The following is a 12478-nucleotide window of genomic DNA, read 5'->3' as shown; positions in this document are numbered from 1 at the left end:
TATCGTACTTCTCAAAAGAAGCAAAGTGAGTTGTACTGCAGTTACACTTTTTAAATATGCACACGTATCTTTATCTATGTCTAGCAGTTGTTTATTCAGACCTAAAGCTATGTAAAAACTAAAGTAACAATAAACCGCAACCTCTCGGTGCGCTGTCCTACTACTCAGTATGCAATATCCTAATCCTACTTGTAGATCAAATCACAGTCGCTGTTGATGAGCAGCTTCTTGCTCATGTAGCTGGTGAGGCACTGGACCACGAAGTTGGGAATGGTCCACAGGTTGAAGCTGAGGGCCAGCAGTCGCCACTGCTTGAGGATGAGCCGGATGTCCGATAGCCAGACGAAGCGGTGGCCCACTCGCTTGGACACCTGGCTAGTGACGCCCCTCACCACGCCCCCCGCGATGCCGGAAACGCTGACTCTCCGCCTCTTGGCGGGCGCTCCCTCCTCCGATCCGGATGCGCTGCCGGAGTTTTGCCGAGAGTGGGTGCGGGATCGGGAGCCGGGGCTGTTGCCTCCGGAGGTCAGGTACTTGTGGTCGAACTCCGGCTTGAGGTCGACGCGTGGCGCTATTTGTATGCGGTCCACTGTGTCGCAGATCTCCGCGTTGCTGATGAGGATGCCCGCCACAATGTACATCATCTTGAAGACCCTGTGTGGAGGAATAGTTGTGAATTTAGTACTGCTGTTGGGGTCACCGGAAAGAACACGAAACGAAACGCACCTCACCGTATGTGACATCATCTTGGCTGCGTACGTAGTGCCGTATTTTTGTCTATTTGATTTGATTTGATTTGTATTGCCTGCACTCTTATCAGCGAGTGCGTGTTTTATTGCCGATCTGGTGATGTATTCACTGGCTAGTTTCTGTGCTCGGCACGTGGATCTGCTGATTCGCACTGATCGCGAACCGACTGCTCTGCTCCGTAGCTGGAATCCAACTGAAATCCAACTGAAATCGCGCTGAAAGCCCCGCGGCGACCTGCAACTGATAAGCCCACATATGTATATGGATAAGCCATGTCCGATGCTAATGCTCGGGAAGCAGAGATATGATCGCATGCTCGTAATGGGTCTGCACCAGGTACTCTCCTCTCGCCGTAGAGCTCTGGGCTGCTCCCGGCTGGACATGGGCGATAAGGCGGCTGACATTCGGCTTATCGATCAATTTTATGGATCACTTTTCCACGGCCGGCGTCAAAATAACTCTGAATCGCTTGGAAACTACGTAATGTTTGCTGTACGCCGTGTACCTTGGACCCCGGATTGGATGAGTAGGCGGCGGTCCGTGGTGATTACCCATTATAATGGGGTCTGGTCTGGGTCTATCGCATGAACAGGGTCCGTGGTCTGATAATGCGGCCTTATCGCGCCAACACATCTACTTCACCTTTACTCTGCGCAGTGTTTTTGTGTTTTATTTCATTATCATCTCTTTCAACTATTAATTTTAGATTTCGGCTATGCGAGCCACTGCTTCAGTACAAACTGAGTTAGTCGGGGCGCAAATCGTTACATTCGACACTAGTCTGGAACACTGCTTACTTTGCTGGAGCTTCCCTGTTCCAGCACCACAAGTAGAAAGCTTTCCTGGTCGAAGGCAAAACTTGGTAACGAAAGCTTGTGCTTTATAGCTGCTCTGTTGCCCCCGACTGAGATTATGGGCAAGAAAGTATATGGATGCGAAGATACTCAGGACCAATAGGAGTCTTGAACGAATTATTCTGATTACATCATTTGTTTTATATGCCATTTAGAAGCTGTGTCTTTGAAGTGTCCGACACTGAAGTCTTACACTTACATAGACCTTTGTATTTCCCAGCGATTTTAAGATACAACCACATAGGAGATTTAGATGTTTTAAAGGGAGGAGTTAGGATTATTTTAGCTTTTTCGAATCCCCTTTAAAAACCCTTATTAACTACTACTTCTATGGACTTGCGTTTTCATCTTTGGTACATAAAATCCTGCTGAAAAACATGCCTCTCACTAAGTGATACCTTAAATGTCAGAAGTGACATGTTTAGGCAGCTGGAATGTACGAATGCAGCCCACATGACTTTCCAAATTAAGTGGGGCTCCACAATTGACTGCCCAGAATTAATTTGTGCAGTCATTCGATTCACTTTCTTCGCCTTGTGTCGACAATAAACGCCTCGAACAGCACTCGGTCTTGTGCTCGACCACAAAACCATTTAATTTGTTGGGCGAAAACCTATAACAATAATTGACTTTGTTCCGCCCCGAAACTCCGAAAGTCCGCAACTCCGAGGCCCACACACACACAGGACACAAAGGTGTCCTGCCGAAATTCTTGAGCAACACTCCGGCCCAGAGACTTTCCCACATAAATTATGCAGGACCTGACCACTGGCGCCTGTCGACAGCAAAGTCGCACTTCAGCAGCAGGAGCAGCAGCATGAGCATGAGCAGGAGCAGGAGCTGAGGTCCTGTGAAACAAGATTATTTACAAAATGCCCAAGCCACAGAATCTTAAACACAGCAAAGGTCCATTTTGGGAGTGGAGGGGGGGAGGGGGGCGGAAGAAAAACAATTTTCACAAAACACAAATTTCTAGAGCACACAAACGGAAGGCAAACAAACAGACGGACAAACACACCAAGTTTGTCAGAGAGGCAGACAAGTCTGAGCTGCCAAAAGGTATTCCCCAAGAATGTCCGAGGGACTGAGAACAGTACCAGGTCCTGATTTGTCCCCCCGCCTGCCCGCCACCCCTTGGACAGACACAGACACAGACACAAAGGAGCTGAAGCCGGCATCGTGCACACAAATGGAGACGTTATCGTCCTCATCACTTGGCACCGTCTTGGAGCAGGAAGCCCAGGCACCAGCACCAGCACCACATGGCCACAGCACCACAGCCAGACGACCTTGACACACACAACCACTGTGCTGCTGCAAGCTCATTCAAGTGTCCGGTCTGAAAAATGGCCACCTCCGGCTGCTCCTCCTGCTACTCCTCCTGCTACTCCTCCTGCTACTCCGCCTGCTACTCCTCCTCCTCTGTGGGGGAAAGGATGCCGGGGGCATTCAAGGAAGCGGCAACAGCATCTCTCTGGTCTGCCGGTTAATTGTGGCCCCCTGCCATCCTTCGTCCTTCGTCCTTCTTGTTGTTCTGGGCAATAACCGAACCAACAGCGTCTCCTGGCAACTGGGCAACTTGGCAACTGCAACTGCACTTCTGAGTCCGAGATTTCACAGCTTGGCAGGCACTTTGAGGCCACTTGCTGCCACTTGTTGCCGCCTCGGAGCATTGAAACACGAGACTTCTCGGTGTCCGAAGGATAATTGAAAGGCTGCCTTAAAGACGACCAGCAGCTTAAATGCAAATTGTCGGAGGGCAGGCAAATCGCTTAATAGATTGGAGACCGTCGCTCTGCTCGAAATGGAAATTGAAAATAATGAAAATGCATAAAAAACAGCGGCGGAGCTGAAGCAATCGAACGGAGGAAGGAGTGTTTTCCCTGGACATGATATATGATGGAACCGCAGCAGCAGCCGCCCAGCAGCAGTCCGCAAGTCCAGCAGTCGAGCAGGAAATAATTCCCGATTCTCCAGGGGAGTGGGACATGCAAATATTGAAACGGAGCGATGCCCGGGACAAAGAAATCTAAACAACAACAGCGAAGCATTTTTGGCCAGCCACTAACAATAAATGGCGATGGAAGCTGGAGTTTGGAGCTTGGAGATTGGAGTGTGGAGCTTGGAGTTTGGGCGCCGAGGAGTGCTCAGGAGTCCTGCTCCAAACATCGCTGATTAAACGCGAGTGCCACGAATGCGTCGCGAGGTGACGACGACGACATGGACATGGATTGGCGGACTGGAGTCTGGGCCTTTTCGGGGGTCTGCGTCCGTATCCGTGTCTACGTGTCCAGACGGGCAGGCAGGCAGACAGGCTGCAGTTTGTAGATCCCAGTCAGACGGATGTGGCAGGAGATGGAGCTCGAGTTGGAGCTGGACTTGGAGGTGGTGCTGGAAGTGGAGCTGGAAGTGGAGCTAGAGGTGGAGCACAACCAGCACATGGCTGGAACTGAATCTGAAGCTGGTGATGGAGCTAAAGGACAGCCTCGAGTTCGAGTCGGTGGCAACATTCTGCACAAAGGACCAGAAAAGTGCAGATTGCAAAAAATCAACCACGGCCATATTTGTTGGCCATGTATAGATTCTGGTTTTTTGGCCAAACATTTCCGGATTTTCTTCGTTCTTTTTGCATTTCTCTAATTTATTTCTTGATTTTATTTGTTTCACAACCGACAGCGTACGTACACTCCGCATGCAAATGATGTTGAATGCGATAAGTGTTCCAAGGGTTGGTCACTCCCATCCCAACCCATCTCATCTCATCCCATTCCATCATTTTATTTTCCAAGTGGCGGGTGAAAAAACACTTGAAAAGTGCAGACAGTGGGGAGCGGGACGGGGACAGCGGCGTTTGAAATATGAACTTGAGGGACGCGCATTGTCTGCCCAGATTATGGATGGGTGGCACACATACGCGGCACTCACCACCCACTGCCACCCACAGCCACCCACACACTCATTCCTTTGGCAACATTTGCTGCGCGCTGATTTATTAAGATGTTTTTATTGGGGCGGACACTAATTGCTGGTTAACCCATTGAAGCGCATCTAATGGGGCAAATGCTCTATGCGAAGCACTTTAAGCGCAGCCAGCAGCTCCACCAGCAGCTCCTCCATATTTGATGGCGAAAAATCAAGTATCCGCCAGGTTGCGCGCCATTGGCAGGCCAGTGCATTAGCATCAGCATCGGCATCACCAGCAGCATCAGCTCACGTGTCCTTTGTGACAGCGGAAATTCCCCACCATCCTGCGCTCTGCCGCTGCATACAAACCAAATATGTATGTAATTTTTTGCAATTTTCTAACAAAATTTCGCATTTTTTCGTGTTGCTATTTTATTTTGCATGGCTCGTCGGACGGCCAAGGCTGGCTGGCTGCCCGACTGGTTGGATGTCCTGTGATGTCCTTCTTGGCTGTCCTGGAAGGAGGCCACTTGGCAGCCGGATCACGTTGGAATATTTTCAATGTCCCGAACGGGATGTGGCTGCATGGCGGGATATAATAATTTCATGTGACATGCAGCGGTCTTCGTGTGCTCCTCCTTTCCGTTCCTCCTCCGTTCCTGCTGTCTTGTCCCTTTTGCTGCTTTGATATATAATTTTGCATTTTTTAATGCCTCACTTGCCCCGGGCAACGTGAGTGTCCTGTTTGCCGTGTATGTCCTGTGCGCTCTGCCTTTTGCCCTCTGCACTTTTGGGCAGCGCATAATCTCATTTAGTTGCTGGCAAAACGCTTTTTAAAATCAAATTTCCGCTAAAACATTTTCTATTTGACATTTCGTTGGCATTTGTGGCTCACAAATGGAAATACAGCCGGGCTCTTTGTCTGTCAACTGGCGAAAATGGATAACAAAGCCAAAAAAAGGGGATAGTGGACAGTTAAGGAGGATCCTCCTGCAAGCGAAGCTTGACGGACAATTTCCTTGCAAAAGAAAAACAAAGAGTGTCTGAATATTATTTGCACTCTGCTGCAGTTTGATTGATCCTGGCCATAGAAGATGCCTTATCCCCCGCCCAGCTCCCCTGCACGTCCCCCGCAAACGCATGTCCATCATAATTAATGGTTGCAAGCCTTACGCTATAAGTCGCACTCGCAGCAGCCTGGCAGCCATCATTCTTCTTCCCTGCAGGACACCCGGCCAGGACCTCTTTCTTCCTTCTTCCTGCTCCGCTTTCATCTCCAGTCGAGTTGGCTCCGCCTCCAAAAGCCGGCAGTTGGTGCGTTTCTCTGCCTTTCTGTGCGTGTTCGCTGGCCGCTCTATGTACCGAATCCCAACGATAAGGCGAAGCAGCAGGAAAAGCCAGGAGACAGAGTGCAGAAGGAGAAGGAGATGGAGGAGCAAGAGCAGATGTAGAAGCAGCAGCAGAAGAGTAAATGAAAATGGATGGCAGGCCGCCTAAAAAGTAGGCAGCCAACAGTCGGCCCCCTGCCAAATACATAGAGCCATCGAAAAAAGGGGGGGCAGCTCCAAGAAAACTCTGCGCCGCCTGTCCACGCGGCGTATGTGCAACGCAGCAGGATGCCCACGCGGCGTATGTGCAATGTGCACACACACTAGCACACTCACACACACACAGAGAGAGAGTCGGAGTTGGAGATGCGTAAATCAATCAGGAGCAATGGCGGCAATGGGCGCTCGCTAAACTTATTTGCGCTAAATTATTTTCCAAGGAGTGGCGGTGGTCGCAGGATAATCGGGCGAACGGGCAAACAGGCAAAACGCTCAGGCACTTTAGTCAATTTAATTTCCTAATTAACTGGCAACATCAGTGCCCCTCCCCCTTCCCTGGCCGTCATGTGCGTTTGCCCGAAAGCCAGCACCCACCCAGCCAGGGTCCTTGCTCTTTGGCTCTCCGTGTGTTGGTAATTAGCCGCACACGTTGGCGGAGGTCCTTTAACACCAGCGCTGATGATCCTTGGACGGGCATGCAAATTAAGTCAAAACAATTGTGAGCACACACTCTCCACTGGGGAAACGAAGACCCACCCACACATTGACAATGGGGCAGAATGTCCTTTTCTACGTGGCACATAAATATATGTAAGCCTTTTACGCTGGCCGCATAATAATGTGTGCGGTAAAGCAAGGATAACGTAATAAAATAAAATCCACTTCACACATCCTCGATGGCAGCCGGTCCTCGGACCGCTTGGACCTTTTTTTTCGCTAATTTGTTTTACTTTGTTTATATTAAAAACATTGTTTGCCTTCGCCGGACCAAAGGGCAAAGGGCAAAGTGCAAATGTGTTAACCGCAAAGGACGCCATTTGCCGAAGGGCTGACCGGCCAGCGGATGTCCTGCTGCCCGTGTTTGACATTATGTCAGCAATTAAATTGTCATGTGAGCTCGCCGGATAAGTAAATTATATGGCCAAAAGATGCTGATCCCGGGAGCGAGTGGCTTGCCCAAGGAAGGACCTTAAAACAACAAACCAGCGCAAACAGCACAAAAACAGCAAAAAAACGTGTCCTTCTGTGTTTGCGGCACACTGCTGGTTTTCGGTTAAGTGACCGGAAAATTGGGATCCTTTACGGCACATTTAATTCACACATATGAGCGGCACAATTACCCGAGCACGCCCAGGACATCACCCCTCTCCCCCTGCCACCTCGATCCCCGTCGAGTCCTTTTGGGTCCCCACGTAAGCGTAGACAAATAACACTTAAGCGCGAGATGCCAGCACTGGATTCCTGCGGCTCTCCAGACCCAAAAGCCAGTGCCAAAGCCAACACCAAAGGAGGTCCTGTGCACTGCGAGAAATGCCAAGTGCTTTTGCGAAATACAAATTCCCTTTGCTTTCGTACATATGATATGTACACATATGTTGAAAATTCAATTCAAGGAAAATACATTTTCACATTCCTTAATTCACGAAGAGCATCCCCTCATTTTGCTCACTGTTTTCGTTGCCACGTTGACAGGCAAGAGGCGTGCCGAGTGCCGCAGATTTGGTCCTGCAGGTCCTGTTGGTCCTGGAAGGGGGGTGGGTGTCCTGCGGGGGAAACGCGCAGCCACTCAGCTGCAACCTCGACAAACGACAGCGACGAGTTTTTATATTTTCACGCACACAAATTTCTACATTTTTGTCTGCCAGCGTGTGAGTGTGTGAATTTATTTTGCAAGGAGTTCATTCTAAGGACATTTCGCAGGAGCGGGTCTGCAGGCAGTAAGTGGAGTAAAAACATGAAATCCTTTTCTATATATATATTTAACAATAGCGGAGTCTGCGGGTCTCCACTCCTCCCCTTCGCAGCCGGAATGTCTGGTTGACAGGCTGACGAGCTTGGGATGCCTTTTGGGTCTCGTGCCTGTGGCTCTTTGGAGTGAGTTCGACTTTTTTTTGTTTTTGCGAAAAAACAGCTAACGGAGCGGAAAGATGAACTGCCTTTGTGGGTGTGACACGCAATACCCTCGATCAAGGGCTTCTCTAAATATATTACTTCTATTCAAAGGAAGCAAATTAAGTTGAGGAAATATTATATTCGTTTTGCATTCAAGCCTAGTTATATTAGATCCCTGAAATCTTTAGTCGGGTATGTTATTTTAGATATTTACTCAATGATATATAGTCTTTATCTTTATATAGTGAGCAGATATTTGGACCAGCATATATACAAGTTAGCTTTTGAAGCATGAGTACCAAATTCAATGACTTTTTAAGGTGTCAATTACCAAAGTTAATTGCTGAGCATTCGCCAGTCGAGCCGCCATCCTTGTTAACCTTTTCTCGCACTTTACCCTCGTCTTTTTTGCAGAAGATGAGCTCTGAGCAGATTTATTTGTGTTAGAACAAACGGATTATGACTTCCGTGAAAGTGTGGCGGGAAAAGGAGCGGAAGGGGGCCACAATAAGCCAGCCACTTGTTGGCCCTTTGCGGCTTGCCAAAAGCATCCGCTGGTCCTCGAACGCCTCCCTGTCGCCCCGCCCCCTTTTGGCCAGGATGTGCCAAATGCGCTTTTAATGAGAGCTCGTTTAAGATGATTTGCGGTGACCTCACACCTCTCGAGCTCCGTGTCGGGATCACCTCAATTGGCGCACTTAAATTTGAACAAGAGCAGCGCTGGCGCATTTAAGGAAAAATGCACAGCAGTTGGAAACAAGGACTTTGGGTAAACAGAATGCTGATGATAAACTGGCCATTGGCCAAATGAGGAAAGCCAACGCATAATCAAACACCGAAAAACCAAAAAGGCAGCTGCAACCAGGTGGAGATCCCCCACCCCCCTTCCTCCACTGACCACCCCCCTCTGTTTCTCATTTACCTGTTTTCGTTCGGGAATACTGCCTCGAATGTTCTTTGGCTCAAACAAATTTCTGTTTGTTGTCTTTGGAGGCCTGGAAATTGCGTTTCCGCTTGAGGAGCGCACCACCCACACCCTACCACCCACCGCCCACTCCCACCCCTCTTTTCGATAGCCAAAGTATGCTGGGAAAATTCAGGCTGAAAGTCCTGGCCAAGCAGCGAGTGTTTCCTTTCGGACTGCACACAATCAAAAAGGAGTGGCATTGTAATATGCAGTCACATGTAAAATGAGATACTATAATTACTTTAATAATCTGCAGAATAAGATTATTATTGTATAGATCTTATGCAACAAAGTATTGGATCTCAAACAGAAAAGGCAAACCATGTGAATATATGATTAGATTTAAGCACATCTTGTATCTTAGCTTAAATATCACACATTTATCATTCGAGTTTTGAGTATAACTTTGGCGTTCATCCCACATTTTGCTCAGTGAGTTGCCTGTTTGCTTTTTGCTTTTTGGTGGAAATTTTGCGCCTGCAAATCGCACGGAAAATTCGAGACGAGAATGAGTACGAGTACGAGTATGAGTATGAGAATGAGAAACAGACATAGGCAGCGGCTGTTGTGCTCCGCTCCGTTCTGTTGGTTCTGGGCTTGAGCATGTGTCCCCTTTGGTTGTCGCCCCATTTTCCATTTTCCATTTCCGCCGCCCAGTTTAGCCCCCCATACCACCCTCTTTTCGAAGCGAACCAAACCGAACTGAAGCGAACCTCCAAGAGGATTTCCATTTCGCAGCTTAGAACTGGACCTGGATCGCTGGGTGCTCTTCTGCTTTTCTAAATAATGGGATTCGCGGGCGGCAACTTGCTTCCACCAACTCCTCCCCCCAAAGGTGTAGGGTAGGGGGGTAGGTGTGTAGGCCAAACAATGCAGCAGACGCATGCAGGATAGCCCAAAGGTGGAGTTGCGATGGTGGCAACTCTGGCTCTGGTGGCAGTGGCAGTGGCAATGGCAACTTGGACCGGCTATCGATTGAATTTATTTGCATTTCGCATGCGAAGCGCCAAAAAGGGAAGAACGAGGCGGTCCACAAGAGGCCTGGTGGTCAACAATTCTTTCGATTTTCATTTCCGTGTCCTCTCCAGGCACCGCCAACAACAGCAACAACAGCAACAGCAACAACAATCACAACAGCAGCAACAACAGCAGCAGCAACAACAAGTGAAACAACAACTGCTGGGCAACAACAAACATGGCGCAAAAATCATTAGAAACTCTTTTGTTTAGCCGGTGCACGTTTGCTGGCAGGGGGTAGGGTGCAAGGGGGGCAAAGGGTCCAGTCCAAAGTCGGGAAATAAAACGGCAGAGAAAAGTCCTGCGTCGCAGGCATTTTCCTTTTCGCCGGGGGGATGAGGAGGCGGCCACGTCGCGTATGCGCAATTTTCTGAAAAAGAAGCCAGGGCGCTTTGGGGTGGCTACCCAATTGACCGAGGCCGAGGAAAGGACCTCCAGGGCTTCTGACGAGTGGCGGTTGGTGGGTGGCGGGCGGCGGGTGGGTGCCTTTCGCAGGGTGGGTGCTGCTGATGTGGCTACTTCTTTTGTTGCCCCTCCGCTGGCGGTTACTCCTGCCCAGGACGCAGCTCCTCTCCCCCACTTCTGCCCATTCTGTGGTGCCCGACAGTCTCATTTGCCGGCTCCCCTTTTCTTTTTTTTGCCAGGCTCGTTGGTTTTGCGTGATCCACACTTTAAGCAGCCTTAGCCGCAGAGGCCGCAAGCAGAAATCCTTTGAGGGGCGGCCAAGGGATGCGGGGGCGTGGCTTGCAGGCTTGCAGCACTAACTAAGCAATTGGTTTTTAAACCTGAGTCTACTTGAAAGTCTGTAAATCATTATATTATGTTGTTTTCTTAGTTTTAAATTTACTAGATGTATATATTTTATCAAAACTGTTTCATTTATGATAATATTGTTTCACACTATAGCCATAATATATTGAGCATCCATGAAGTTCTTTCATATTTTCGCTTTCCATCCCGATTCTTCCAGGCTTCCCAGGCTTGTTCCCCAGTATGAATTTCATCCTGTTTTGGTCTTGTTTCAAGTGGCAGCTCGAAGCTTGAAGAGCCTTGGAGGAGCGTTCAAGAGCAGCTTGGAAAAACTGGCAAAGAACTGAAAAACTGGCCATCCACTTCTATGGATGGCTGTAGAAAGGCGCCAGGCTTTCCAGCCATTTTCCGGCGTCTCCCACATCCTTTTCCTAGCTGCTTCTCACTCTTTCTGGATCCTGCTCCTCCTTTCACAGGAGGCAAACGGTAGGTGCCCCTTTACTTATATTTTCATTGCACTCTTTCAGAGGGTCTGTCTATCGATCAATTTTGAATGCCTTTGCTCAGATGATTTATCAAACATTCTTGTTGCAGAAAGATCACAAGTCCCAGAAGATTTCAGGGAGTTTATAGAGCTGTCTTTAATGCTAATTTAAAGCCTCTAACTATTCAGAAATAGTTTATAGATTTAGCTTATCGATAAGAGAGAGTATTTCCTAAATCGACAAGTTAAGTTCGAGTTCCTTTTTTCAGTGGCTTTGGCCATTTCCTGTCGCCATTTCTTTGGCCATCGCTTTCTCTTTTGACTGCAAGTGTGTGACGGTATTTTTTTAGCACTGGCTGCCGCTGGGCTGCAGATTTGAACTCTTTCGCTTTGCCAGCGGATGTCCTTTAAAGGTCCTTTAGCGCGGTTTCCACACCGATGCCCTGGCCACTGCCCACACACACTTTCTTCACGCTGCTCCGATAATTTCACTTTGAATTTCCTCATCGCAGCTTTCCTGCAAAACGGAAGCGCGCTAGTTTCCTTTCCCAGCGGACCGGTTAGTTTTCCGCGTTCTTTTACCAACATTACAGCAATCCAGCAATATCTTCGGACTTTTCAAAGCGGAAAGGGCCTTCATTTCCGCCTCGAAAGAGCCGCCGCGTTTCCCTTTTTCCAATTTGCTAGCTGCCAAAAAAACAAAAAAATCGGGAAGGAAGAAAATGCCTGGCAAAGGTGCAGGCTAAGCTAAATTTTCAAGTATAATCCTACGAATATGTTTATGTTTAATGTTATGTTATGATTTATTTAAAACACGATCACTCAATTTGTAGTGTTTATTTTGGCTCATAAAACATAGGTTAAAGTATTGGAATTACTGCTTACAGCTTACACAACTTTTTAAGACATCTAATTGTCCAAAGTTTTAATTGCAAAAACTGCGAAATTTTGGAATTAGTTTGTAAGACTCATCGAATCATATTTAGAAACCAATTCAATTCTTTTTCGGGTCATCATCCCTTTTGTTGAACCAATAAGATTTTATTAGTTCAGTAATTTTAAAAAATCTTTCAATACTACTCATAAATTAAAATACTACAAATAAACATGCAAGTCCATAATTAAGACTGAATGTTAAATTATCTCATATTCTTGTACATAAGCCTAGCAACAAACTGGTGACCGTATTAATCAGAGAAAAAGGTGAAGGATTATCGAGAAAAAGAAGCCCTCTCAAGATGTCAAGGCGCCAAAAGAAAAGGGGAGCCCCCGAAGAGGGGCAAGAATCGAGGCAACTTGCCGCCGATTCGCC

The 12478-nt window shown here is 48.0% G+C and overlaps 1 protein-coding gene across 1 annotated transcript; it reads right to left on the bottom strand.

Annotated features, from left to right (window-relative positions):
• Positions 1–71: 71 nt before the first annotated feature.
• Positions 72–955, bottom strand: LOC122616332. Its single transcript, XM_043791747.1, has 2 exons — positions 727–955; positions 72–654 (listed from the first exon to the last, which is right to left on the bottom strand). Exons 1-2 carry the CDS (start codon positions 744–746, stop codon positions 186–188), a joined length of 489 nt encoding a protein of 162 aa, XP_043647682.1. The 5' UTR covers positions 747–955; the 3' UTR covers positions 72–185.
• Between the last annotated feature and the right edge of the window lie 11523 nt (positions 956–12478).

The sequence above is a fragment of the Drosophila teissieri genome, chromosome 3L (genome assembly GCF_016746235.2).
Source record: "Drosophila teissieri strain GT53w chromosome 3L, Prin_Dtei_1.1, whole genome shotgun sequence".
In the NCBI taxonomy this organism is placed as follows: Eukaryota; Metazoa; Arthropoda; class Insecta; order Diptera; family Drosophilidae; genus Drosophila; species Drosophila teissieri.
The sequence above is the reverse complement of the archived record's forward strand: the minus strand, read 5'-3'. Positions and strand labels throughout refer to the sequence as shown.